Source organism: Tursiops truncatus, chromosome 14, assembly GCF_011762595.2.
Source record: "Tursiops truncatus isolate mTurTru1 chromosome 14, mTurTru1.mat.Y, whole genome shotgun sequence".
Classification (NCBI taxonomy): Eukaryota; Metazoa; Chordata; class Mammalia; order Artiodactyla; family Delphinidae; genus Tursiops; species Tursiops truncatus.
In genome coordinates, this window is record NC_047047.1 from 9,803,302 (window position 1) to 9,830,844 (window position 27,543).

A 27,543-nucleotide genomic window follows, 5' to 3' on the forward strand; every position below is an offset into this window, starting at 1 on the left:
TTCCCCTCGTCTCTAAGGCAGTAGCATTACCCACTAGGCACACTGAGTCCTTCCCCGAGTTTCATCTCTCACCACCCCTTCTGCCTTCCTCTTCTGCTTTTTTTTTAAATTTTTATTTATTTATTTATGGCTGTGTTGCGTCTTTGTTTCTGTGCGAGGGCTTTCTCTAGTTGCGGCGAGCAGGGGCCTCTCACTGTCGCGGCCTCTCTTGTTGCAGAGCACAGGCTCCAGATACGCAAGCTCAGTAGTTGTGGCTCACGGGCCTAGTTGCTCCGCAGCATGTGGGATCTTCCCAGACCAGGGCACGAACCGGTGTCCCTGGCATTGGCAGACAGATTCGCAACCACTGCGCCACCAGGGAAAGCCTTCCTCTTCTGCTTTTAAGGGCTCATGTGATTTCACTGGGTCAATTTAGATCATCCAGGATAATCACTCTTTTGAGGTCAACTGATTAGTAACCTGAATTACAGCTGTAAAGTCTCTATAGAGGAATAAAGTAGCAGATTCACAATCGCGGGGGTTGGGATGTGGAATTTTTTTTGGGGGGGGCAGGGGAGATAATTCTGCCTGCCACAGTGCTGGACCTTGGCATCCAACAGAACAAAGCACAGGGTTCTAATGAACCCAGAGGGACACCATGCCTCCTGTTCGGTGACCAGGGCCAGTCCCTGCCCTGCCTGGCCTCTTCGTCCTCTGGGAGGTGTCAGTGAAGCTCGTTGGTACAGGAGCTGAGGACCACCTGCCCTCCAGGCCAAAGCCCATCTAAGAATTGGCTTGCAAGTATTTATTATCATTATTTTAAATTCATGACCAACATTAATAAAAATCAGGAACACCCTCATGAAAATCTAGATTTCTGCTTTCTTTCAAAAATTCAGCAGCTCTGTAACCCCAAGTTCCTGTCCAGGCTGGGACTGGGGGAAGGGATGAGGGTTTGCAAGCCCCTCCCCGGAGGCATCTGCCCCAGGTGTCTTCTCTCTGGGTCCACACCCAGCTCTCCAGGGGGTTCTACTAGGACTGGGAGGAAACCATCATTTACTGGGCACCTGCCAGTGGCAGCCACTAAATGTATTAACTCATTTAATTCTCGAAACAACCCTGGGAGGAAGGTCTTGTTCCTATTCTATTGATACAGAAACCCGGGCTCAGTGACACGCCCGGGGCACACGGCTGGGACCCTTTGCCAGCTTGGCCTCTAACCCCCTTCGCCTCGGGCACCCCGGATCCGCGCCCCGCCCCCGACCCCGGCTGGACCAAGTCTCCGCCCCCGGCTCCAGCAAGAACCCGGAGGCCGGGCGGGAAGGGCCCAGAGCCCGAGACCCGCCGCGCCCGCCCCCAGTCCTCCGTCCGCGGGGCCCCACCGCGGTCACGTGAAGGGCCGAGCGGAGCGCGCCGAGCCCGGCCTGCTGCCGCCCGAGGGCAGAGTCCGCTGCCCGCGGCCCCGACTTTCCCCCATTCCCGCTCCGCGCGCCGCCGCCGCGATGCCCGGGGCCCGCCGAGCCGCTGGGCTGCATCGCCCACACCCGTCCTCCCCCGAGGAGCCGCCGGCCCAGGAGGTAAGGGCGCCCCGAGGGCTGGTGGCCGCGCGCCGACGGCAGAGTACCCCGGCTCCGCGCCCACCGTCCCCGGGACTCCTGGGTGGAGAGCGACCCCGGGCCCAGCCAGCGCCGGCTGGGGGAACGAGGGCCCCGGGGCGGGGATGCGGGTGCGGAGCCCCTCCGCCCCCGGGCTTCCTCAGTTCTCTGGGTCCTCCCGGTCCTCTGGGCGCTCCGCGTGCGGGAAGCGCACCGCCGCTGGAGCGCAGAGGCGCCCTGCCCCAGGCCGCAACCCCGCACATTAGGGTCGTTACGGGAGCTGTCAAGCCTGCACCCAGAGGCCCGCCCGGAGCCGCCTCCCCCGGACGGGGGCCAAGCCGGAATCGGGGCCCGGGCTGCGTGTTGGGGGTCCTCTCCCCGTTTGGCGCGCCCCCGGGTCTGGGTGGCCCGTGCCCGCCGCACGGCGCTCCATGGCGGCAGGAAAACAAGCGAGGGTCTTGCTGCAGGGAAACGCCCGGGAAGAAGGCTGCAGGATGTGGCGCTGGGAGTGCTGATGCAGCGCTGGCCCTTCCGATCCCTGCGGGCCAAGCAGATGCGCTGCACAAGTCGCTCAGCTCTGCCTTCCCTCCGACAGCCTGAGCTTTGGAAGGCTTGGGGCTTTCAAGAGGCCTTCTTGGGTTGTTCCCTTTCGCTGGATAAGAACTCAGAGAGTGGAGAGGGAGGCAAGGCTCCAATGGAAAGAGCCTCGGCTCTGCTTCAGGAAATTTTAGCTGTGAATTGCAAGACGCTGAAAGCCTCTGGTTTCCCCCTCTGTAAAGTGGCGATGGTAAATCACTCCCATCTCGGAGGAGTCTCGAAGACCGTGTCCCTCAGGCCCAGGACACGGTGCCTGGCACACGTAGGCTTTTCACGTGTGCTGCATTTCCTTTGGTTGTGCCAGTGGGTGGGAGCTGAAGGGTGTTTTAGCTGTCTTCCTCTCCTTGAGTGGCCCCCTCAGCTCTGGGCTGCTGTGCCAGTATGGCCCCTGCAGCCTGCTCAGGACGGTCCACAGGGCAGGTGGGCTGTAAAATCCCTGCCCCGGTCATTGCTGCCTGGCCTGCTGGCATCCCAAAGGGACTTGGCCACTTCCAACAGGTGGATTCTACCATGTCCCTGTCCCTTAAGGGAACGAGCAGGGCAGAGCAGTTCAAGGAGAGGAGGGAAAGGATTCTTGGTCCCCAGCTCTGACCCAGCCCAGGTCTTGCTCCCCTCATTCTGCAAAATGGTGGAACTGACAGTGATCACCCATCTTCTATGGCAAGAAAATCTTTTTTAGCTTGAGACTGTCCATCTCTCTCTCTGTGTGTGTACTTAATGCTTCTTTCTCAAAATAAGAGAAGAATGTAAAAAACTAATAATTTGAGACCTCAAGAAATGCGAGGTCTGAAAACAGCCCAGAGTCCTGGCTGAGTCCTGTGTGAGGCGTTGGCTTAATGCATGCCTGCAAGGGCCAGCTATTTATGTCTCAGTATCTTTCAAAGACCTCCCCCAGGGGAGCAGGCGTAACAGGTGAAGAGCCTGGTACCAACAGGTACTTCTCAGCAGAACAGGGATAATTGGGTCATTAAACTGAAGCTCTGGCCTTGGACCCTGGGTAGCCAGTATGACCGGGTTAACCTTTTTAAAAGTTAGTTTGGGGTCACTTCATAAGAAACTGCCTAGTCACCTGAAATGCATTTCCACCCTCTCCTTTAAAGCAGTAGTTTAAGAACCCTTTTCTGCCTGGAGTTTCTTTTGGCTGCTACTCAGATGGCCACCCATTCTGGTACTTTGACCAACACTTTCAGCTTTGTAAAAGAAATAATCCAATGCTAGCGATTCTTAGCCTTACTGTTGGTCAGCATTACCTGCTTTTAGAAATGTAGCTGCCCTGAGATTCTGATTTAATTGGTCTGGGTGTGGACCAGGCAACAGCAATTTTAAAGCTACCAAGGATTGGAAGTGTAGCCACGGCTGAGAGCCGGTGTCCTGTGCTGTTTCTTTGTGACTGTATGTGATCACCTCTTGATACTTCCTGTGCTTCTTTGTGAATGTTCCTGTGCTTCTTTTTGAATGTTCTTATTTTTAAACCTGTTCATCCAACTCTTAGATCACCCTGTTTTGGGGCTCTTGGGACTGTGTGATGCACATGGCCAAGATGTGTGAGTGCAGCTGTTGCAGACCATCTAGCCCCAGATGACCATAGAGACCAGCTAAGTCGGCCTGGACCAGAATGACTTCCCGGCTGACCCACAGAATTGGGGAAAATAATAAGCATTTGCTCAGGAGACTGAGTATCAGGGTGCATTGCAAAAACTTACTGCAAGACAAGCCAACATGGCCAGATGTTACGATCTTTTGAAGAGAAACCAGAAGTTCACATTTTTGTGTCTGCTCCAGTTTTTAAAAAATTTGACTCAGTAGCCAGCATCCAGAAAGCACTCTCTGGGCCAAAGAAAACACATGTTCAGGCTGCCCTTGGCCGGGAGGTTGTCGCTTTCTGCACAGAGGGACATGAGGTGCTTATACCCACACCGAGCGGCGCCCTATTTTCTCACCTTTCCTGCCTCAGCTGCCGTGCCCAGCTTACCCTCAGCCACTTCTTTGTGTGGAATGCTCACCATATACTTCACAAGCTTCCCTTGGCCGTCTTCCCATATGGAGATGGAAGCTGCTGGTATGGGCAGCCCTCGTGGAGAGAGTGAAATTTGAGATGGGTCCCCGTGAATGGAAATGGAAAGGATGTTCCTGGTTTTAGGCGAGCAAGGGATCAGGTGTGGGAGTGGGATAGTCAGTCCACCAATCTGGGCCAGAGAAGGGGGTTCCTGCAGGGAAAGTGAGGGATCCAAGATAGAGGGGAGATTGTGAGGCCCCTAAGTGCTAAGCCAGGGGGTTGATTCCGTGGGCACTCCAGGCAAAGAGAAGTCTCCTGAAGCTTTTGAATGGGGGTGCATGGGAAAGCAATGACCTACTGTATTCTGGACATCAGAGTGCCCATAACCTATGGGAGGAAAGAGGGAGACAGAGACAGACAGACAGACAGAAGGTATAGTGCTTGTAATGACACATGGAAAAACTGAGACAGGGAAGAATTTTTTTACTTGAAATTTATGGTAACTTCTCTTTACCTTATGTTAATTTTCTTCTATATCTAAGCAAGTCATACTGGCTTTTGCAAAGCACTTCTATCAACAACTTCAGTTAAAAATTCAATCCTGGGTCCCACCTCCCAGAGATTCTGATGCAACTGGTCTGGGCAACAGGATCTTTACAAGCAAAACGTCTGAAGGTGATTGTATTCTGCCTCAGAGGTGAGATCTACTGTCCAGGGGCTCAGCAGGGCCTCCCCTAGGGTGGGGCTGCTGTTTTGATGTACGAAGCCACTTATCGGCTGCATCTGGGGAAACGCCTGATGTCCGGTCTTTGCCATTTTCATGGTAGACATGGGCAGTGGTTCTCATGTAAACTTGAAAAGTATGTGCAGTTTTGGAATGGCATGTCTCACATAAGCCACATTCTTGGGGTGGATGAAAAAAATTCATTTTATGGGAAGATACAAATGGCCTTAATACAAGTGAGAATGCTCATTTACCATAAGTTTGCCTGTTGAGAGTACTTCTTCCCAAGCAAAGATGGGTAGGAGACTTAGAAGTTGTACACAAATGGGATGGAGGGAGGGAAGACAAGAAGAACCAGAAGGTAGAGCAGATGAGATCTTAAAAGGAGACAGACTGTCAGAAACATAATAGCAGTTAAGAATGGGAACACTTTGAAACGTTACTGTAAAGGTAAATTAGCTATTATGAAAGTGTCAGCGTATTTAAACATGACAGGCATAAGTTCAGCTGGCAGGGGGGCAATTGGATGGGGTGCCGTGGTGCTCGTAGATTCAATGCCGGGAGTCTGGGCGGGGTCTGAGGGAGGTAACCCCCAGGGCCCGGCTGGCTGAGGAATTGCTGGTGAGCATGTTTTTCCTGTTCGTGTTTGTGGACAAACTGTTTTGCTGGGTCTGTCATACCCATCTTTGGGGGTAGATATTAGTACCATCATATTTTTTTTGCTTGTTCTTTTTGTTTTCTGGCCGCACTGTGCGGCTTATGGGATCTTAGTTCCCCGACCAGTGATCGAACCCGTGTGCCCTCGGCAGTGAAAGCAGGAGTCCTAACCACTGGACCGGCAGGGAATTCCCTCGTCATCTTTTAAAATTGGGAACCGTAGTGCCTTTGAGACATTTTGCTTTGAATATTCCTTTTAAAAAACTTTGATATCAGAATTCTTTGCTGTCCCAGTATGAGCTTTTTGAGGCTTAATGAAACTTTCTTAAAATTAACATGTGTTCATTAAAAAAAAGGAATCAACTCTTGCTGATGCTAGGCATTTTATACCTAAAATAGATTTCTAAGCATATCCTGGGGAACTCTGGTGTTCCTCAGTGTTCAAGATGTTCCATGGAAAAATAATTGATGTTAGATTTTCTACTATATTTCTAATACATTTTTGCAAATATGTAAAAGAAAATGTGTGATAAGTGTTCAACACATCTACATGATGCTTCTTCGGTTGTAATAAACTGCCCTTAAGAATTGCCCTGAGAATGAACATGAATCAGAGGGTGATGGGTTCTTACAGCAGTTAATTCACCTGTGGGGTTATTGTTCCACATCAGTTTTTAATCCAAACCGTAATCTTTTTTGGAGGGCAATTTTTAAAGCTTTATTAAGCTATAATTGATACGTACTAAACCACACATTTAAAGTCTATAGTTTGATGAGCCTTGGTGTATAAATACACTTGTGACATTAACACAACATTCGAGGTGATGAATGTATCCATCACCCCCAAAAGTTTCTTCATGCCTCATCTCTCTGTCCCAAGTGCCCCATCCCCAGGCAACGGATCTGGTTTCTGGAAGTATAGATTGGTTTGCATTTTCTAGAATTTTATATAGATAGACTCATAGAGTAGGTACTCTTTTTGAGGGGGAGGGGTTGGCCTCTTTCACTCAGACAATTATTTTGAGATTCATCCGTTTTGTTATGTTTATCAGTAATTCATTCCTTTTAATTCCTGAGTAATATTCCCTGGTACAGATATATCACATTTTGTTTATCCATTCACCTGTTTGTAGAGCATTATGGTCGTTTCCAGTATTTGGCTATTAAGCTGCTGTGAACATTTGTATACCAGTGCAACTTTGGAATGGCATGTCTAGCATAAGCCACATTCTTGGGCTGGATGTACAAGTCTTTATGTGGACGTATGCTTTCTTTCTCTTTGGTAAATACTTAGGAGTGGAATGGCCAAGAAAGCACCAAACTGTTTTCCAAAGTAAATGCACTGTTTTCCATCCCTACCAACAAGAGTTTTAGTTGCTCCACAACCTTGTCAACACTTGGTGTGGTCAGTATTTACTTTTAGCCATTCCAGTGGATATGTAGTAGTATCTCATTGTGGCTTAAATTTGCTTTTTCCTAATGACTAAAGATGTTGAGCACCTTTTCATGTGCTTATTTACTATCCTTATATCTTCTTTGGTGAAATGTCTATTAAAAAGACATAATAACGAATGTTTGTGTTTTTAATGCAATAGAACTTATTTTTTAAAGTGTTGCAATATGAAATAAATTTAGGAAACACAGTTCTACTATGTGTACAAATATCTACTATGTGTGTCTGATATGGAAATTAAATATAAAATTTGGAATCTTTTGACCTCTCCGAATACTTCATGCATTTTTCAAAATTAACTTTCTTGACCAGGAAGAGATTTCCATACCAGTCCAGGCAGGAAGATGTCCTCTATTTTGAGGAGGTAACTCCGGTAATCAGTTGGATAATCAGGTTGTGTTTACTTCTGAAGTACATAAGGAGGTCTAAATAGCTAGTCTGTTTGTATGTATTCTTTATCTAATTTATATAGAATCAGAAGTGTGAGCCATCACCAGCGGGGCTCAGCTGTACGGGTCATGGACAAATTAAGCTAAATCTCAAGATGCCCCTTTGGTTGATTGGATGTTATCAACCATTTAAAATCATATTAATGTTGGCGAAAAGTAGGAAAACATGTATATTCATGTGCTTTTTTTTTTTTTTTTTTTTTCCGGTACGGGGGCCTCTCACTGTTGCGGCCTCTCCCGTTGCGGAGCACAGGCTCCGGACGCGCAGGCTCAGCGGCCATGGCTCACTGGCCCAGCCGCTCCACGGCATGTGGGATCCTCCCGGACCGGGGCACGAACCCGTGTCCCCTGCATCGGCAGGCGGACTCTCAACCACTGCGCCACCAGGGAAGCCATCATGTGCTATTTTCAGGCATATAAAATGCTTAACTTTGGGGTAGACAATTTGGTCGTACCTATCAAAATAGAAAATGACAAACCTTCCATCCACAAGTTATACTCTATCCTACAGAAACACTCCTATGGTACAAAAGTACGTGTGTGTAATAAATATATATTAAAATATTCAATATAATTGTGTTCAAAATATATTGAAAAAGGGAAACTACCTAAAGGAAGAGGCATTTGTTAAAAAGGATGGGTTAGATCTATAAGTATTGTCATGAAAAAAAAGTCCAGAATATATTGAGTGAAAAAATAAGCTTTGTGTCATATGAAAACAATTTTATTCTTTTAAAATTGTGTGTATGTATAGAATGAGGTCATTCCTTGAGAAGGAGTTTAGTTCAAAAATTGTCAAGAAAGGCAATAATTTACTTGTCAAAATTAAATTTGAAAATCCCTCTAACCAACTATCAAGTAGCCTAAATATAATTTTATGTTTATATATATGTGTGTGTGTATATATATATTCGTGTACATAACCCTATATATGTATGTATAAATACACCATTTAAGTACATCTATATATACTGTTCAGTGCTTTCTTGTTCTCGTTTCCTCCTCTGAGAACCTACATTTAAATTCAGGAAAGTTAAGCATGCCGGTGCCTCAGCCCCACTGCAGGACTCTCATTGCTCAGGAAAACATCTGGAGGTGAACATACAGTACCATTAATGCTGGTTCTGTTTGGCGAGAGTGGGGACCAGGGGAGAGGTGAAGAGGAGTTTCCTTTTATACTCAATAAATACTTATCAACGAAAAAGTAAAGTATCCTTTCCGACTCTGACTGTTGTTCTCCCCTTACTTTCTCCCAATGAGGACCTTCTCCTGGCAGCTGCCTATGTTTCTGACGCTCAGTACAACAGAAACGTTCCATTTGAAACATCCCCTCAGGCTGTCAGGTAATTAAAGTGTTAAACTATCCCCTAGAATCACCTCTCCTTTAGCGCTTCATATGCTTGAAGTTGAACCCAAACTGAAGGCATTGTTTGCACAAATATTTTGAGAAGTATATAGGATATGGCACACAGAGTTGGGTAAATCCTATCCTTTTTTTTTTTTTGGTTCTAATGGCATGGTACCTCACAGGTAGGGAAGCATTCAACAGATATACTAAGAACAGATAAATGAGTAAATAACACCCAGGACAGGAGATAAAGCATCCAAATTAAAAATATGTCATCATGTTTCCCTCCTAGATGTAGTTGTCCACTTAGAGGCGCCTAAATGAAAAGAAGACTTGTCCTTTTCCTTTCTGTTGCCTTTTGACGCGACTTACGCGTTTGTTCTTTTCATGGGAATTCAGCTTTTTCTCCCTAACCCCCTGGTTGAACTAAAACCAAAGATATGGCTCAAGATTAAAAAAAAAAAATTCTTATCATCAGGACTGAGTGTCAGTGCCTGAAAGGCAGCAGTGAATACCTCACGCCTGGATGCTGGGGGACTGTCTCCCTGATGGGAAGAGACCCGTGTGACCACGAGATCTCTCCGAGTCCACCATGCCCTGATGCACATTAGAAATCGGTTAGGCTCCTGTGCCACGTAATAACAGGTCACTCTAAGGGGGGTTTGTTCTGCATCAGTCCTCTAAAAGTACATCCTAGGGTCACCACCTCCCCACGGGGAGGGTGCTAATCCTAGCTGGAGACTGTTAAGAGAATGTGCTTTGAGATATGATCATATCCCTGATTCTTTCTGTTAGCGTTTTATAGTGTGCGCTCAATTGAATGCTACCCCTCACTCTCTAGAATTGAAAGGAAAGGTGGCCAGAGAGGGGACTTTGTGTTTTACCTCCCACTACACTTCTTCTGATGGGGTTTGGGGGTGCTGTTTAACTCCTGCTCGTTGTTTATAACCTTCTTTATTCTTCTCTGCTCCAGACTTTACCATTTCTATAACCACTGGACAATGCGGGCGGCCACCTACTTCTTCATTTGGGGGGACCTCGCTCTTGCCCTCTTTGAGGAACCAGCCCTGTTCCCGCTGCCTTTCTTGGTAAGCATTCAGCACAGAATGGCTAACCAGACTTTGTGAGAGATGAGTTGGGTCCCATGCCTCTTCCTTTTTTTTCCCCTCAAATTTCAATAAGTATGGATTTGGTTTTATTTTTCTTGCTGGGGGGGGGGGGGTGGTTGGAAGAATTCTGCCTACTTTTCTTGCTGGGAGGGGTTGGAAGAATTCTGCCTACTCGCCGAGCTGATGCTTTCATCAGTAGGCATTGGCAAGGGAGTGGCAGTTTTTGGTCTTCTGTGCCTACTGGGACAAACGGGACAGACAAGTGATGTTTTTAAAGCGTATTTATCTAACGCCGGGTAGACAATGTCATAATATAGTGTAATATATGACTCGTACTTGCCACGTTTCCAGCTTTTATCATAGTCATAAATCATTATTTATAGGTGCTTTTAAGTAATACATGAAATTACCCAGCTACTCCAGATGAGTCTAAGTAATAAATTGATGACCTGCTCACATTAATTCTTGACTCGACACAGCTCTTGCCTCTCAGAGTAGTCGTGTCAGAGACTGTATGACTTGCAGAGCCTAAAATATTACTGTCTGGTCCTTTGACAGATAGAGTTCCTTGACCTCTTGCCTTGAAGAACAGCCTTTTATTATCTCCCATGATTCTGCAGGTGACTGGGCTCAACCGGGCAGATTTTCATGTTGGCTAGGGCGGTAGATGTCTGGCTGGCAGCTGGGAGCTCACCTGGCTGGAGCTGTGCTCCCCTCCGCACGGCCACTCCGCATGGCCTCGGCTTCTCCCAGTGGGTGGGTGGGGTCCAAGAAAGAGCATCCCAGGGAGCAAGCACCGTCCACCTCCTCACACACCACACTTGCTGATGTCCCAAAGCCAGAGCCCATCACATGCCCGAGCCCTGAGTCAACAGGGGAGGACACCGCACAAGGGGGTGAAAACCAGAAGCGTGGTTCTTTGGGGGCTCAGAGTTGGCGGTCTTCCACACATCCGTTTGATGAAGATGTCCCGATTAATGAAGTCTCTGGGTAGAAAACGTTTAGCCCAGTGACTTTTGAAACAAACACCAAGTCTGCAGAAGCAGAACTGTGCATTCACAAACCTGGACAGGGTCGGTCCCCCTTACCCCCCTGCCCTCCCCATAGCACTGGCCGGGGTGAGCGGTCCACAGGGTCTCTTCTCAGCCCATTGCCTCCCTCTGAGTCCTCACCTTTCTGTTTGTTATTGGCCACATGCAGCGTGGGCTTGGCTGCCTGAGTTCCAGAGTGTTCCTTCAGCCAGTGTTTGTACTTCAAGCCTCTAAAATCCAATGTATTATGGCGGAGGAGCTTTGGCCAGATTCAGCATTACCAAGAAAATCTTATCTTGAGCAAGGGTGTCCTGGGATTGCCCCAGGCCCTTTTGCAAGCCTGGCCTTGACAGGGAGTCTTTATAGCCCCTGAAAGGTGAACAGGCTGAGAGCTAGAAAGTTTGAAGGGGCTGCAGCCCATATCGGAGCCCAGGCCTCATGAGGGCTGGGGTGGGGATGGGGGAATTGTGCCACCTGCTGCTTTCAGGGCCCGGCCCCAGCCCCTTCCTCCTGTCCCTTAGGAAGTTCATTCCCTCCATCCTCAGCCCAGACCTTTCCATCTTCCTCGCCTGAGCCAAACCGTCCCTTTTCCCATCTTGTCCTACTTTGCCGTACTCCTCTCCCCATGAATGGAGGAGAGTGCCCTTGTTCGGGAGGATTTACCGTCTCCTGGCAATCGCAGGCAAAGCATGGGCTGCACACACAGCCTGCAAATCTAGCTGCCTGCGGGGAGTTTGGAATTGATGCCCTGAAGCCCACGGAGGAGATGGTCAGGACTTTGCAGTGGGCCCAGGGGCCTCCGTTCTCTCCTCTAACCAACAAATACAGGCAGTGGCAGCGATGTCTAAGGAACGACCTGGCGTTTCGAAACACATCTTTGGAGCGTTATTATTAGAGAAACTGAACTTCTAGGTGTCTATTCTGAGTATGAATGTGGGGAATTTGAGAGCATAGTGGATGCCCCTGCTTCTGCCATCCCTGACCGCCCCCCCTCATTTTCTGAGGAAATGCCTTCCGGGGGTCCTCTGCCTGCTGATTCAGACCCCACCCCAAGGAAGCCCTGCCAGCTGGGTCATGGGAGTTGTGGTTCAAGGGCAGGTTTCCTCTCAAGAAAAAGGAAGCATTCCAACCAGCAAGGAATTTTGCTGCAACTTGCAGTAAAATTAAGGGACGTTGCTAATTCTCACAGGGTGGTGTCAGGGGGGTCGGAGGTCGGAGTGGTAAGAGAGAATTAAGCCATGCCTCTGAGCGGCAGGGCGCTGGCTCCCTCTCTCTCTTCTGTCACAGGCTACCTCGATAGCAGAAGTACTCTGTCTGACTGCATTCTCTGGGAGACTTGTACACTTTGCGAAAGTCACTCCTCAGATGGTTTTCTGGAAGGATACGAAAAACATCTGCATCGTGGTAACCATAGTGGTGAGTGTTCATGAGTGCCTTTGAGAGTTTGTGGTCAGAGGTAGAAACTATGAAGAGAAAACTATGAAGAGCAACTCAGTAGGTTTGGGGTGGTTCAAGAAATAATGACGGGGCTTCCCTGGAGGTGCAGTGGTTAAGAATCTGCCTGCCAATGCAGGGGACACGGGTTCGAGCCCTGGTCTGGGAAGATCCCACATGCTGCGGAGCAACTAAGCCCGTGAGCCACAACTACTGAGCCTGCGTGCCACAACTACTGAAGCCCGCATGCCTAGAGCCCATGCTCTGCAACAAGAGAAGCCACTGCAGTGAGAAGCCCATGCACCACAACGAAGAGTAGCCCCCACTTGCCGCATCTAGAGAAAGCTTGCGCACAGCAACAAAGACCCAATGCAGCCAAAAATAAATAAATTTTTTAAAAAAAGAAATAATGCCAATGTTTGTACAGCAAACACCATCAGCACAACTGCCAGCAGATCACAATGACTGAAGCACAAATTAGGCAAAATATGACAGTGTGACTATTTAACATATCAAGAGCACTTCCAAATTAAAGAAAAAAGAGACAGAAACTGCAATAAAAAATGTGCTCAAAATCGGTGAAAACATCTCATAAAAGAAGAAATAAATAATTGCATATATGAAAAAATGTTTTTTTTTTTTGCGGTACGCGGGCCTCTCACTGTTGTGGCCTCTCCCGTTGCGGAGCACAGGCTCCAGACGCGCAGGCTCAGCAGCCATGGCTCACGGGCCCAGCCGCCCCGCGGCATGTGGGATCTTCCCGGACCGGGGCACGAACCCGTGTCCCCTGCATCAGCAGGCGGACTCTCAACCACTGCGCCACCAGGGAAGCCCATGAAAAAAATGTTTAACTTTAAGAACTACATATGAAAGCAGCAATAAAATACCATGTGTTTGCCTATAAAACAATGTTACCGAGATTGACAACAGAACCCGGCACACTCTACTCGAGGGAGGAATAAGCGGTCTTTCTGGAAGGCTGGTTGGCAGTTCTTTTCGAAAAGCCTTAGGTGTGCGTGTGCTTGCTCCCAGATTTCCAATCCTGGGACTTGGTCTTTAGGAAAAAAAGGATGTGTTCAAAGATTTAGCCACAAGATGGGTCATGGCTGAGTTGTTCATAGTATTGGAAAATTGGAAACAGCTGGATTTCCTGACAATAGGAAATAAATAAAACCTGGTACATCCACATCTGTTAAAATGGCCTTAAATGCACCGACGTGTCTATTCTCAAGGAGACATGCTTATGGTCCATTAAGCCAAAAGAGCAGGTTACAGTACAGTTAGAGCACATCTTTATTAAAAGAGGAAGGAGTGTTAGAGATCCACAGAAAAATCTAGAAGGACATATGCTAAGACGTTATGCCAAGTGAGGCAGGGGTAATGTGCTCTGAAATGCTGCTGTGATGAGAGAGGGTCCTGGGCAGTGATTAGCTGAGGGTACTTTATAATTAGCATCTCAGCACAGCAGGCAGCCTGCCCGAACCACAGTTCTTCCCAGTTAACCCCCCTCAGAGTCCTCGTCTCTGCTCTTTCTACTTGATGTTCTTTCCCTGGAGGGCCATCCATTCTCAGAGCTTCCACGAACAGTTGGTGGGTAGGGGTCCCCAGGCTGTAGCTGATACTGGTTTCCCCTCTGAGTTTCTTCACTCTGTGGCCACCTACTTGCTGTTTCCCCATCAGTGTTTCAACTCAAACTCAAAGGGACCAAACCCACCCTTTTCATCCCACAACTCCCGTAGCTGTTTTTCATTGGTCTGTGGTGCTTTATCTCCCATCACTCACTCCAAGTCCTTGTCAAGATTCCCTCCGTTCTCTCTCATCCCCGTCTTCCCCAAACCCCCTCAGGATGCCTCTTGCACCGTTTCCCCCTCTCCTCACTGGGACCATTGCCGTGGTCTGATGTGGCCGCGCGTTCTCTCTCTGCTGCACGCCATTCTCTTCTCACGGTGTGGTCCAGAGCCCTGTCTCCCCTTTCAGGAACTGCCATACTCACCTCAACCTCAGATCCCTGATACATGCATTTGAGATGCCACTGCTGGGTTAATTCTCAGAAGCACACCTCAGATCACGACCCTCCCTTGCTCAGAAAAACTCTGTGAGCCCCACAGACTGTTGGGCCCTCCGACCCACCCATCCTGCAAACGTGCCTCACGTGGTCCCCTCCACTCCAGCCGCCGGAGCTGCCTGCTGCCCCGCATGCTCTTCCTCCGTGTGCAGTGTCTCTTGGGCCTAGAATGTCCACTGTGTTTTCTTGCCCTTTCTCTTTTTTTTTTTTTCCGACTTCCCTTCACACGTCTGCTGAATGCCGAGAATACACAGAGTATCTGTCTGGTCTTATTTTTTAGAAATATCTTCACTTTCTATTATTAAAAAACCAGTGCAAGAACACTCAATCTGGGATGAGACCTGTGACCCCAGCTTGGGTTCAGTCCAGAAAACAGTGTTACCTGACACAGGAAGGTGGAGGATGAGATGGGTGGGAAAACTGTAAAAAAAAAAAAAAAAAGTGCGGGGAGAGGTTATTTTTGGAAGAAAGAGAAATCCAAACAATAAAGAGTATATAAAATAGAAAAAGGCACCCCTGCTCTTCGTCCGGGAGAGCGGGTACCTCTTTTGTGGCCCTTTTTGCTACATGGCCCCCTCCTAGGACAGGGTCGGAGGTCCCTCCGCACCTCCTGAGACGCCCAGCGTGCAGCCTAGAAGATGATGGGCTCACACGCGCTTTTCAAGCCCAAGTCCTAAGGCCGGTCAGCGTGCTCCCTGCTTCAGATCGTTCAGCGGCTTCCCATATCCCATCAGAAAAAAGCCCAAGTCCTCGTCGTGGCTGAAGCTCTGTGTCCCTCCCCACCCCTTCCTCCCTGTGCTGCTTGGTTGCCCCTCCCCCTACATCCTCAGCCCCTTGCCTCACCTAGGTTTTCTCCAGAGCAGGTCCCGCCACCTGCCAGAGAGCATACTTAACATCAATGCTGCTCTTTCCTGCTGGAGGCTGCACCCCTCGAGGGCAGGCACCCTCTAGCTCGCTCTTCGCTCTCTCTCTGGAGCTAGAACAATACCCTGCACGTAAGAGGCGCTCCGTAAAGGTGTATGGAGTGAACTGCGTGAGGAGACACGGTTGCCCCATCCAGCTCTGTCCTGCGTCTGTTACCAGGATGGGTCTCACTCCTTTGCCGCCATCACCCTTATTTGAAAGACTTTCTGGATTCCCCAGGCCCTGGGAATAAGACTTAGCTTTTTAGCCTGGCCCTCAAAGCCACCTGCCTTCGGTCTGGGGTCTGGTCACTTCCTGCTCTCCTCTGCCCCCACCCCCAGGACCCTCTGCTTCCCGAGAGTCCCTTTACTGTCTGCCTGCCGTGGCTCTTGACTTCTCTGAGTTTTATCCTTTTAAAGTTTTTTTCTTTGCTTTAAGATTACGTCAGGGACTGCCTTCTCCGGGAAGCCCCCTCAGATACCATAACCCTTGGTGATCTGTCCATCCATGCTGGCCTGGGACAGTCACCCTGGTTCCCTCCAGTGGGTACGCAGTGCAGCAGCCAACACCAGCATCTTTCTGTGTCTCTGTCCTTATTCTCCCCTGTGCTGGCTCTCTCTCGATCCTCTATGCCTTGACACCAAAGGGACTGAGCTAATACTTTTGATGACGGTAGATTATTCTTTTTTAACTTATATTTTTCTAAACTGCACTGGGTCCTTCTTCTTTTGCCTGTCCTCAGGATCACAAACTGACCTTAATAAGGAATGATAAAAATTTTCTGTAGTCTAGATATTTCTACCCCATTGCTAGGCTAGAAAACCTATCTCATATGCAGAATTGAAGAGAAGTTAAAATCAAGTACAGTATACTGTGGGTGCATGTAGGTAACCATGTGTGGGTAACTGCTGGGGCTCTGACGCCAGACTACCTGGGTTCCAGTCCCAGGTCTGCCCCCCCTATTGGCTGTGTGTCCGGGGCCACGTGATCTCCCTCACTGTGCTTCAAGCATTTCCATCCAGGAATGGTGCCCACTTTAGGGGTGTGGTGAGATAAATGGGATAATCTATGGAAAACTTATTAGAGGGCATGGCACATAGTAAAGTCTCAAACGACAGCTGCTACTAACATCCTATTATGAAACCAGATTATGCTGTTCATGAAATGTGCCTTTTTCCATGACGTATCGTGACCATCCTTCTGGGTCAGTGAACACGCATCCACACGGTCACTTCCTCTGTCCTCTGGCAGCACCAACACCTCTGTCCCGTGTCTCTCACAGCTGACCTTGATCGATCTGATTATCTATGGGTCCCTGGAGGCTGTTAACATCCACGGAGTTCGATGGTCAAGGGCCTTGAGGCCAGTCTTCCTAATTAATTTCCCTGAAAGTCGTCAGGTAAGGATATGATTTAGGATACCAAAGGGCGTGTTTTTTTAAACTTATTTTTTACTGAAGTATAGTTGAATTACAATGTTGTGTTAATTACTGCTGTACAGCAAAGCGACTCAGTTATACACATATATATATACATTCGTTTTCATATTATTTTCCATTCTGGTTTATCGCAGGATACTGAATAGAGTTCCTTGTGCTATACAGTAGGACCTTGTGGTTTATCCATTCTCGATATACCAGTTTGCATCTGCTAAGGGGGGGGTGTGGTTTTTGTTTTTGCAGAAAATTAGCTGATTGCCCGTAAACGAAATGAAATGTTGTCTTCACAGATCCGAAGGGCTTTTCGAAGCATCCGGAACACTCTGCCTGATATCCTCTACGTCTTCCTCTTGTTCATCTTCAGCATGTTGATATTCTCCCTCATGGCCTTGAAGCTTTTCGGGGATAGGTGAGCAGGCTGCTCTGGAAGTTTCTGCCTGAGAATTCTCCCACGACTGAGTTCAGCCCGTTCGTGGCAGAATCGGTCACTAGATGCTATCTTCCTCGTTCAGGCACTCCAGGAGGGTTCTCGAAAGGGGAAAAGTGTGTCGGAAACTGTAGCTTCATTTATGTCTGTGGGTTCTTTTCACTCTGTGTTGCTGGTTCCTTTTTAGGGGTCTCAAAACAGTGGAAGGATCACCCTACTTCACCAACATCCTGGACATAGCATTTGAGCTCTACGTGCTGGTCACGACCGCAAACAGCCCCGATGTCATGTACGTGAGCCCCCAATTCATGTTCACGGGCATCTGTTACCGTAACAGAATTCACTTTCTTAAAAGCAGCTGTAAGAAAAAAAAAACTGTTTTTCTGTTTATTCATATTCATTGTAAAATGTTTGTGTACTACTTTTTTTTTCTTTTTTTGGCCACACTGTGCAGCATGCAGGATCTTAGTTCCCTGGGGTTCCCTGACCAGGGATTGAACCCATGCCCCCTGCAGTGGAAGCACGGAGTCTTAACCACTGGACCGCCAGGGAAGTCCCTTGTAAAGTTTTTTTTTTTTTTTTTTTGTGGTACGCGGGCCTCTCACTGTGTGGCCTCTCCCGTTGTGGAGCACAGGCTCCGGACGCGCAGGCTCAGCGGCCATGGCTCACGGGCCCAGCCGCTCCGCGGCATGTGGGATCTTCCCAGACCGGGGCACGAACCCGCGTCCCCTGCATCGGCAGGCGGACTCCCAACCACTGCGCCACCAGGGAAGCCCCCCCTTGTAAAGTTTTTGAAGAGTGCAAAGTGTTGGCACTAACGATAGCCTACCCACTCTATTGAAAACTAAATTTAGATGAATGTTTTAAAAAATGAAAGCAACAGGAGACATCTCTGGAGATACAACTTAAATATTTGAGCCCACTTTCTATTCTGGAATCTTCTTTGAGTCTTGAGTTGAAACGCCTAAGCCATTTTTGTAAAGGAATCATGGCTTGTTCTCCTAAGCATTGAGGTGGTTTTCTGGCTAAATGAAACAGGAAAGAAAATTCTCCATGCATGTGGACATTATTTAGGAGAAAAACATTACGGTTTTTTTCCCCCTAATGTCCTGTATATTATGGATTTGCCTTGTTCATGGAGGTAAGATTATTTACCAGTGCTACCCTGAGTAGGTAGCTCTTGGGGTTCTAGAGTGTAGATAGAATTCTAACTGCAAACGTCAACCCCATCTCCTCCCATACTGCACTGCGGGAGGGGGCGGGCTTTCTGTTGTCTAGTTGTGTGTAGGATCATCACGTCAACTTGTTCTGGGTTCCTGCTCATTCTTGGGCCTGGCTCTGGCAAAAAGTGAGCAAGGTGAAGTTCCTGGCCCTCCTCGTGTTTTCTTGGCTCTTCCCCTCAAACATTAGGCTGCCCCCCTCAACATCCCCTCCTGCACAAAATCGAGTTTCCATTAAAAGTGGAGTGAGCACGCATCCCGATTTATGCCGTTTGTCCCGGCACCATTATTAACGGTACGCCTTTCATTCTCATTGTCCCAATGTGGACAGAAAATGATCTGCTCCCCAGCAAGGCAGTCTGGTGTCCCTGAAGAGCCTTGAGTATAACTCCAAGCGATAGTTCAGACTCTTTTTGTAATTCTGGGCAAGTGGCTCTCCTTCTGGGCTTTGATTTTCTCATTGTGAAGGAAGGGATGGAGGGATCTCCAAGGTCCTGCCTGCTTTGAAATTTGGCACCTCTCTAAGGCAATAAGAATTTCAGAAGGCAGTCTGGAGCGAGCTCTTTAGCACTGATGATGGTTATGGCTTTGAGGCCCCATAGCACAGTTTGGGGGAGAGTTAGAATGTTTTCCTGTGCCTCGAGCATGTGAATTGTCCATGTGGGATGTCACCTACGGTCAGCCTTCTATGCACTGTGGACCCAGGGCACGGGAAACCATGGAAGATAATTATTTCCTTCTAGGATGCCTGCCTATGAGTTCAATTGGTGGTATTCCCTGTACTTTATAACCTACATCATCATCAACACCTACATCTTCATGTCCGTCTTTCTGGCCGTCGTCTACAACAATTATAGGAAGCACTTAAAGGTAACATGCATGATCTGGGGGTCAGGGTGCCTGGCTGGGTGCAGTAGCAGGGAGGCTGGCAAATGCATTTGCTAAATATTTGAATGTGTCCATTACCTTTGGCTTTGGTGAATCTGAAGGCTCGTTTGGTGCCTTGCTGTCCTCTGCTGGGCCAGGCAGTTCTTTGCCAGTCTGCAATGGGTCTGACGGTGTGTCCCAGCCTCACGTGCAGGAGGAGGTCCTGGCTTTGCTCCTCCCTTTTATTTTTATTTTTAAAGTTTTTACTGGAGTATAGTTCATTTACAACTTTGTGTTACTTTCTGCTGTACAGCAAAGTGAATCAGTTATACATATACATATATCCACTCTTTTTTAGATTCTTTTCCCGTATAGGTCATTATAGAGTATTGAGTAGAGTTCCCTGTGCTACACAGTAGGTCCTTATTAGTTATCTATTTTATATATAATGTGTGTATATGTCAATCCCAATCTCCCAATTTATCCCTTCCCCCCTTCCCCCCAGTAACCATAAGATTATTTCCTACATCTGTAACTTTATTTCTGTTTTATAAATAAGTTCATTTGTACCATTTTTTAACATTCCACATATAAGTGATATCATACAATATTTGTCCTGCTCTTTCTGACTTACTTCACTCAGTAGGACAATCTCTATGTCCATCCATGGTACTGCAAATGGCATTATTTAGTTCTTTTTTATGGCCGAGTAACATTCCATTGTATATATGGACCACATCTTCTTTATCCATTCTTCCTCACTCTTAATGCATCTGATAGTTCATGGTTCCTGGAAATGTTTTGTGTATCATTGGGGTTGGGGATATTCTCCAAGCTCCTTTCCCCACCTCTAACAGAAGCAAAAATACCTTAAAGCCAATAGTTTCTGCCTGGTGCCTTCTTCTTTGATTAATGTCTGGAGAATTCCTGGAGGTGTTGCATGGGCAGAGGCTTCTGAGGGCTTGGGGCACAGCGTGTTTTATTTCTGGAATCTGCCAGGAGACCTGGGTCATCTCACCTGCGGACCCCACTGTCACCCACCTGAGCACGCCTCTCATTGGCTGTTTTCTAGGATTGTAAAACTAATTGCACAGAGATACATTTCATCCAAGGGTCATTTTCTTTAAGGGAAGACATAGCCTTTTGAGTTAGATCCTTTTGGTTCTGTTATGAATTTTTCTTTGCTTAGGGATGTTCCCACCAGGGGGCAAGTAGAAAGTCGGGGAGAACTTAAATGTTCGCAGCTAAGGAGAAGTGGGTGGTGGGCTGCGTCTGAGATTCAGCCAACCTCCTTTGAAGGTGTCTGGCCTGTCCAGGCTCTGAGAAGTCTGTGCATTGTGGGCACCTCAGCTGCTCCCGACCCCAAGGCCAGGCCTCCCAGTAACCCTCCTCCTCTGACTCCCTCCTTCTGAGCAGGAAGAGGCATTCCCAGAGGGTCTGGTGCGCTGGACAGAACTGTGGCTCCCCCTCCCCCAAGAAGTGTTTCTTTTAGTTAACGCTTCTCGAAAATTAATCTTCTGCCACGTGGATCAGTCAGCAAGCGTATCTTAAATGTGTTTTTTGTGCCCAACACCAAAGTTCTGAGGAGTCAAAGGCGATGACACAGCTGTACCATTAAGAATGTAAGGTCTATAAATAACAAATGCTGGAGGATGTGGAGAAAAGGGAGCCCTCCTACACTGCTGCTGGGAATGTAAACTGGTGCAGCCACTATGGAAAACAGTATGAAATTTCCTTAAAAAACTAAAAATAGAGTTACCATACGACCCGGCAATCCCTCTCCTGGGCATATACCCAGAGAAAACTCTAATTCAAAAGGACACGTGTACCCCATGGTCATAGCAGCACTATTCACAATAGCCAAGACATGGAAGCCACCTAAATGCCCATCAACAGATGAATGGGTAAAGACGATGTGGTACATATGTACAATGGAATACCACTCAGCCATAAAAGAGAATGAAATAATGCCATTTTAGCAATGTGGATGGACCTAGAGATGATCATACTAAGTGAAGTAAGCCAGACAGAGAAAGACAAATATCATATGATATCACTTATATGTGGAATCTAAAATGTGATACAGGGCTTCCCTGGTGGCGCAGTGGTTGAGCGTCCGCCTGCCGATGCAGGGGACGCGGGTTCGTGCCCTCGTCCGGGAAGATCCCACATGCCGCGGGGCGGCTGGGCCCGTGAGCCATGGCCGCTGAGCCTGCGCGTCCGGAGCCTGTGCTCCGCAACGGGAGAGGCCACAACAGTGAGAGGCCCGCGTACGGCAAAAAAAAAAAAAAAAAAGTGATACAAATGAACTTACTTACAAAACAGAAACAGACTCTCAGACATAGAAAACAAACTTATGATTACTGAAGGAGAAAGGGAGACAGGGATCAATTAGGAGTTTGATATTAGCAGATACAAACTACTATATATAAAATAGATAAACGACAAGGTCCTACTATATGGCACAGAGGACTTTATTAAATATCTTGTAATAAACTATAATGGAAAAGAATATATATATATATGTAAAACTGAATCACTTTGCTGTACACCTGAAACTAGCACAACATTGTAAGTCAACTCTACTTCAATTTAAAAAAAGAATTTAAGGTCTAGCCATGTAATCAGCTTAAAGGGACCAGTAGGGGTGGGCATCGACGTGGCCGATTGTAACATGAGGGGGGTTCTCCTTGTCCGGAAGACTCCCTGTGCACAGTCAAGCCGGATGGCAGCTCCTGGCAAACCCTTGCTGACCCTCCTGCCCTGGACCTCTTCCTTCTGACCACTTCTAGCCTGCTTTCACTTCCCTGCATTTCTTCCCCCTCCGCCTCTCTTTCTTGATTGACTTAATGGTAGATCTGTCTTCTCCCTCTCCTGCATCTGCCTCTCTCTCAGCAGCAAACCTGATTTCCTTCTTTTCTGGAATCTCCCTTCCTCCTGGGCAGTGTGGAGTTTGGACCTGTCTGCCTCCTGGTGCTCTGTTTCTCACCACACAGGTTATCCTTCCTGGCTTCCCTCATTTGCACTTGGTAAGCTGAGTTCTGTTTCTGCAGGTGGGGGTTAGCTACCCATCCCTGGAGCCGGGGAGGGATTTGGTACCTTGTGAATTGGCAGAACCATGGTGACGTCTCTTTGCAGTTTCCTCCTGTAGCGTGAATTCCTGAGTCACTCTTACAAGATAGGCTGTTGTAAACCCAGGAGCGGGGGCTTTGAGGACTTTTTGTCAAGCATGGTGAGGCCTTTACCCTTGGGTATCTCCTGCTCATCCAGAAAAATGCACGTGGTCCCCAGGACACACTCAGATGAACTCTTCCATTGCCTTGAAATGTTTTAAGGTGGAAAATCAAGGCTTTCTTGAGTCTTCCTCTTAAAAAAACACACTTCTGTTTTTTCAAGAATGAGATTCGCACACTGGCATACCTGAAGCGTCACAAAATGATAGAGGCTTTCAACATTCTGAAAGTCAAGGTGGGCACAGAGTTTGTGGTGAAGGAGGCCCAGTGGAGGCAGCTGGCCAAGATCGTGGCGCCAGACATCAGCAGTTCCCACCTGGAGCTCCTTCTGAGGATCTCCGACGAGGGACAGAAGGGTTATGTGGGTAAGAAGCCTTGGCCGCTGAAATTCCTCTTCCCCGTGCATCAGAAAGTGGGGTGGGGGGGCTTCTAAAAGTGATGGGATGTTTGTTCATTTTCTTCAGTTTGCAACTGAGAATGTATATTGGCATTCCCTGCTGGCAGTGTCATAGTGGAATTAGGTTCCTGACGCTGTGTTCCGAAAGGGGTGTCGTGGTGTGTGTTGTCAGCATGTGAGGAGCCTTCCAGAAGCCCTTCACCTTGTAACACGGTCATTCCCCTCCCAGGATTCTGCCTTAGGGAGCTCATCTAAAATATGCAAAAGGGCTGTATAAATAAACGTCTAAATTGCGTTTAGCATTTGAAAAGTTGAAAGTCCCCTAAATATTCATGTATTAGCGGTTGATAGTTATTATCAATAATGTTTCATATTGGTAGCATGCTTGCCACGCGTGAGACACTGTCATGATTGTTGTGTGTATGTGATCTTCCCCAGACTCACTGAGCTGTAGGTCTTGTTAACCTCCTCTATCAATATGGAAACTGAGACTCAAAGAGATTTGGTCGGTTGCCCAGAGCCACACAGCTGCAGTGTGGAACAGGCCATCTGACTCCAAGGCCCCTGCTTTTTATCATTACTCTAAGCTGCCCCAAATTCTGAGGGTCACTTAACGGGAAATTTTGGTGACATTAAAAATGACTGTGAAGATGAGGTAACAGTGGGGAAAGATGTGAGATGACTAAAATACACCCCAAACTGTAGGGCACACACATTTCTCTAGTTTCAAGAAAAGTCTAGACGGAAACACACCCAAATGGAGTGGGAGGTCTGATAGAATGTAAATTTACGTGAGACGAAGACTCTCAAACTAGTCCAGCAGAGCCGTGGGCTTTTTAGGACTCGGTGCCTGTGTGAGAAGAAGGAAATGACAGTGATTGTCTGGAACTTACATGAGTGTCCAGGGAAAAGAGAACTGTGTGGCAAGACACTGTTAGGTGGGTGATGCCAGCATCTTATAATGAGGGTTTTGGATCCAAGATGGACGTCAGCAGGGTGTGACAGGTGCCTTCCATTGAGCCCTGGGCACGTCCCTTCAGCCACCCAGGATCCAGGCTTCAATGGCTCAGGATCCAGGCTTCTCAGACCCTGAAGAGATGGCTTTGGTGCGCCCATTAGGGATTGGCGGTGATGCACTGTGAGATCCTCATGTCAGGGTTAGGGTTCTGCTAACGGTGGGGGAAAGGCGGCTGGGCAACCCTTGAGCACCATGCTTCCCAAGCTCTTTGGGAAGTGCAGTGAAGCTTTTAAATCGCTAGCCTGTCATGCAGCTGTACACTTGGGTAAAATACAACAAAAATGAATAACTACAAAAACGAAATCAAAAAAACATGTAAAACGCAAGTCCCAATTTTTCATTATTAGAGTCAACAGACATGAAATGATCCTGTCAATTGTTCTATACGTTTCTAAATTTTCAGAGCTGATCTCATGGGGGTGAGTCGGGGAGCATGAGGACAGGACCAGCCGTGGCCCAGGGACCACACTCCTCCAGGGAGGAGCGCTGCTCTAGGACTTGGAGGAGAGGTCGGGACCTGGGCCCCCTTGGATCTCCCACTTCAAGAAGTGGTGTGGGATGGTGGCCCATGTCAGTCCAGGATTCCTAGACCTCAGCCCCTCTGTTTTTGAGAATTCTCTTTTGATCATTTAATACCTCTGCTGCTTCTAGAGAATTGAGACTCTGAAGATGTTGATGAAGCTTTAGGGCTTTATAAACTCTCTGCGATTCCTCCTGTAGTGTGAATTCCTGGGTTGCTCTTACAAGATGAGCTGCTGCAAACCCAGGAGCAGGGGCTTTTAGGAGTCTTTGTTGGGCTTGGTGAGGGCTTCACACTTGGGTATCTCCTGCTCATCCAGAAAAGATACACATGGTCCCCAGGACACACTCAGATAAACAGTGTTTCTTTGTTTATAAGGTCAGTCTAACTATTGACACTTGGGTGTCATGAAGAACAAACATATTAACACGTGGGGACATAGCATCTTAATTTCTTTGGAAACTTCTTTGGTAATTTTCTTATGTCTTTAGGTAAATACAAGTTATTGACTATTTATCTCAATATGCATTAGGCCAATGCCCCGAACTCAATTAGTAATTTTAGAAAATATGTTTAAGAAATCATGGGTAGTTGATTCCCTGTTGACACCAAGGATTTGTCAGAGAAGCGTGAAACTCTGGACACTGTATCCATATAGTTTAAGCAAGTTACCCTGTAGGGCCTTTTGGTTACAATATCATGTGATTTACACAAGCCAGTTGATAAAGATAAGAGTTTTTAAATCATGACACAGTTTGAATCATGCCGCTTGGTTCCGGCCTATGTTAAGGTTTAAAGACACCTAAATGTTAGCTGAGATCATGATACCGATTGACCCGTAAGATAAGGGGGAGGGATGTTTGAAGTTCCAACCATTTTAGCCTCTTTAGAAAACAAAGTTTGCATGAACTAAAACTCTATATTTGCACTTTGTACTTACATTGGATAAAATCAGGAAGAAGATGCGAAGCCACATTTTAAACCCTAAATCACAAAACAATTTATTAGTTTTCCTTTCCTGGGAGCATTAAATACATTTGAATTCAAATTTTAAATTATTTTAATTTGATTTATAAAGTAATTTTAGAACGTTTTAATTTTTGGTCAAAAGTCCTTAGATTTTAAGTGTGTAACCAGATCTTTAAAATGTGTTCTTTTTACCAAAAAAAAAAAAAAAAAAAAAAAAAAAAAAAAGCAAGCTTGTTTTCTCCCCCTAATGGCCTTTTTACAACTACTAATTGCTGGTCTATTGTTAATTTGCATATCTTAAAAAAATTTTTTTAATTAGGTAGAGACACTAAGAACATTAAATGAAGTTAGAATTCCCTGGTTCCCATCTGATTTTCTTAAGAAATTAGAATATAGAAATACTGTTTAAATGAATATTTGGTTGTTTTACATATTTTATACTTGTGGGGGCCAGACTTTATAAACTGATTTGTTAGTTCAAGTTTTTATCTGGAAGGCACCTGTGTCAAGGAGAAAATCATTTTAAGACCTAGTCTCTTTAGCATTTTAATACGTTTGTGCAAGCCAAGAGTCTGTCAGAGACTTTGTTAAAAGAAAAAAGGTGATCATTAAGCTTGAAATTCCTTTTTTCCTCCACCCTAGTGAGGCTTTTTGTTTGTTGTGTTTGTTTGGTTTATCTATTTATTTTTTTTAGGGGATGGCACATTTAAAGCATAAAGAATTTTCCCTTGATTTCTTACTCCGGGAGGACCTTTAAGTCTCCATTCAGAATTTAAGGAACGCATAGTGTTCACTTTAAAATAATTCATTTAACAATTCATGGAGAAATCGTTGCTTGTATCGGTTTGCTTGGACTGCCATAATGGCTGGACTGCCATAATGGCTGAGTGAGGTGGAAGGCAGGGAGTGAGGCAGCGGTGTCTGTGAACTAGCGAAGTCACATGCTTGGGTTGGCTGCCTTGGGCTGGCTCAGGGTCTGAGTGAGGACAAGCGGGAGGCTGTGCCACTTGCTGTCCCCTTGGCCTTGGGCCTTCATCCTTTGAGGCTTCATATCTTCACCTGTGAAACGCAGATCCAAGAGTCTGTGCTGGCTTTGTTTCACCCATTGAACCCTAGTGTCACAGCAGCCATGTATTTGGGGGTCCTTTTTTCATTGCAGACAAAATGAACTTTCTACGCTTGGCTGACCTCCTCAACATCCAGGTGGTCACCATCAACATCAAGAGACACCCGCTGGAAGCCTGGATGCCTCGGGTATACCAGTCGTCCCCAAGCCTCTTGGTTCAGAAGGTGGTTCGGCACAGGCAAGTGAGACGGGGCCGGTTTTCTCCCAAATTGCTTTGAAAATAGAGGAATCTGTTAATGCTGTCTGGACTGAATGTGTTTCATCACTGAAGCTATAAACCATTCCCCTGCTCACTGCTTCTGGTTTCTTGGGAAGGCATGGAAATGGTTCTGCTATGTTTAACCTTAGCCAGAGGACAGGTTTCTAGATTATGCTTCCTTCTTCGGTGTTTTTTTTTTTTTAAATGCTCAAGGGCCACAGACTGGCTGTGCTTTCTGAGCCAGGGAAGCTGACCACTCTCTGATTTCAGGAAGTTCCTGCCCCATCAGAGTCATTAGGAAGTTGATGTCAAATATGGCATTTTGTAAAGTATCTGGTAAGTAGACATGGGTTAGAGTTACTGGAATGACCGTTAAGAATGCCAGTTAGGGCTTCCCTGGTGGCACAGTTGTTGAGAGTCTGCCTGCCGATGCAGGGGACACGGGTTCGTGCCCCGGTCCGGGAGGATCCCACATGCCGCGGAGCGGCTGGGCCTGTGAGCCATGGCCGCTGAGGCTGTGCGTCTGTAGCCTGTGCTCTGCAACGGGAGAGGCCACGGCGGAGAGGGGCCCGTGTACCGCAAAAAAAAAAAAAAAAAAAAAAAAAAAAAGCCAATTAATTCTTTTATTCCCAAGTAGATGGACTCCAGAAGAGTCCTTTATCCCGGCTGGAGAGTTTATTTTTACTATGTGTGGCCTGGAACACCCCTATCAGCAGAGGCTCCCGTCTTGCCTTCTGTGAATTTAATGTTTCATACAAGTGAATGGTTCACTTGGGAGATTGGGATTGA

The 27,543-nt window shown here is 47.1% G+C and overlaps 1 protein-coding gene across 5 annotated transcripts in view; it reads left to right on the forward strand.

The window, feature by feature from the left end:
- The first annotated feature begins 1,283 nt into the window (after window positions 1-1,283).
- The window catches only part of LOC101315906 (two pore channel protein 2-like), a 38,941-nt gene continuing 12,681 nt past the window's right edge, over window positions 1,284-27,543 (forward strand). For 4 of the 5 annotated variants that reach the window (XR_012325599.1, XM_073791117.1, XM_033838395.2 and 1 more), the window contains exons 1-10: window positions 1,284-1,556; window positions 8,711-8,793; window positions 9,772-9,886; window positions 12,226-12,354; window positions 16,623-16,739; window positions 17,069-17,187; window positions 17,393-17,494; window positions 19,169-19,295; window positions 22,689-22,890; window positions 26,589-26,733. Coding sequence is in view for 4 of the 5 variants with exons in the window: in XM_073791117.1 (XP_073647218.1) it covers window positions 1,482-1,556; window positions 8,711-8,793; window positions 9,772-9,886; window positions 12,226-12,354; window positions 16,623-16,739; window positions 17,069-17,187; window positions 17,393-17,494; window positions 19,169-19,295; window positions 22,689-22,890; window positions 26,589-26,733 (1,214 nt within the window). In the remaining variant the exon portion in view is untranslated. The remainder of the gene's footprint in view (window positions 1,557-8,710; window positions 8,794-9,771; window positions 9,887-12,225; window positions 12,355-16,622; window positions 16,740-17,068; window positions 17,188-17,392; window positions 17,495-19,168; window positions 19,296-22,688; window positions 22,891-26,588; window positions 26,734-27,543) is intronic. The other variant, XM_073791118.1, reaches the window with a different exon arrangement.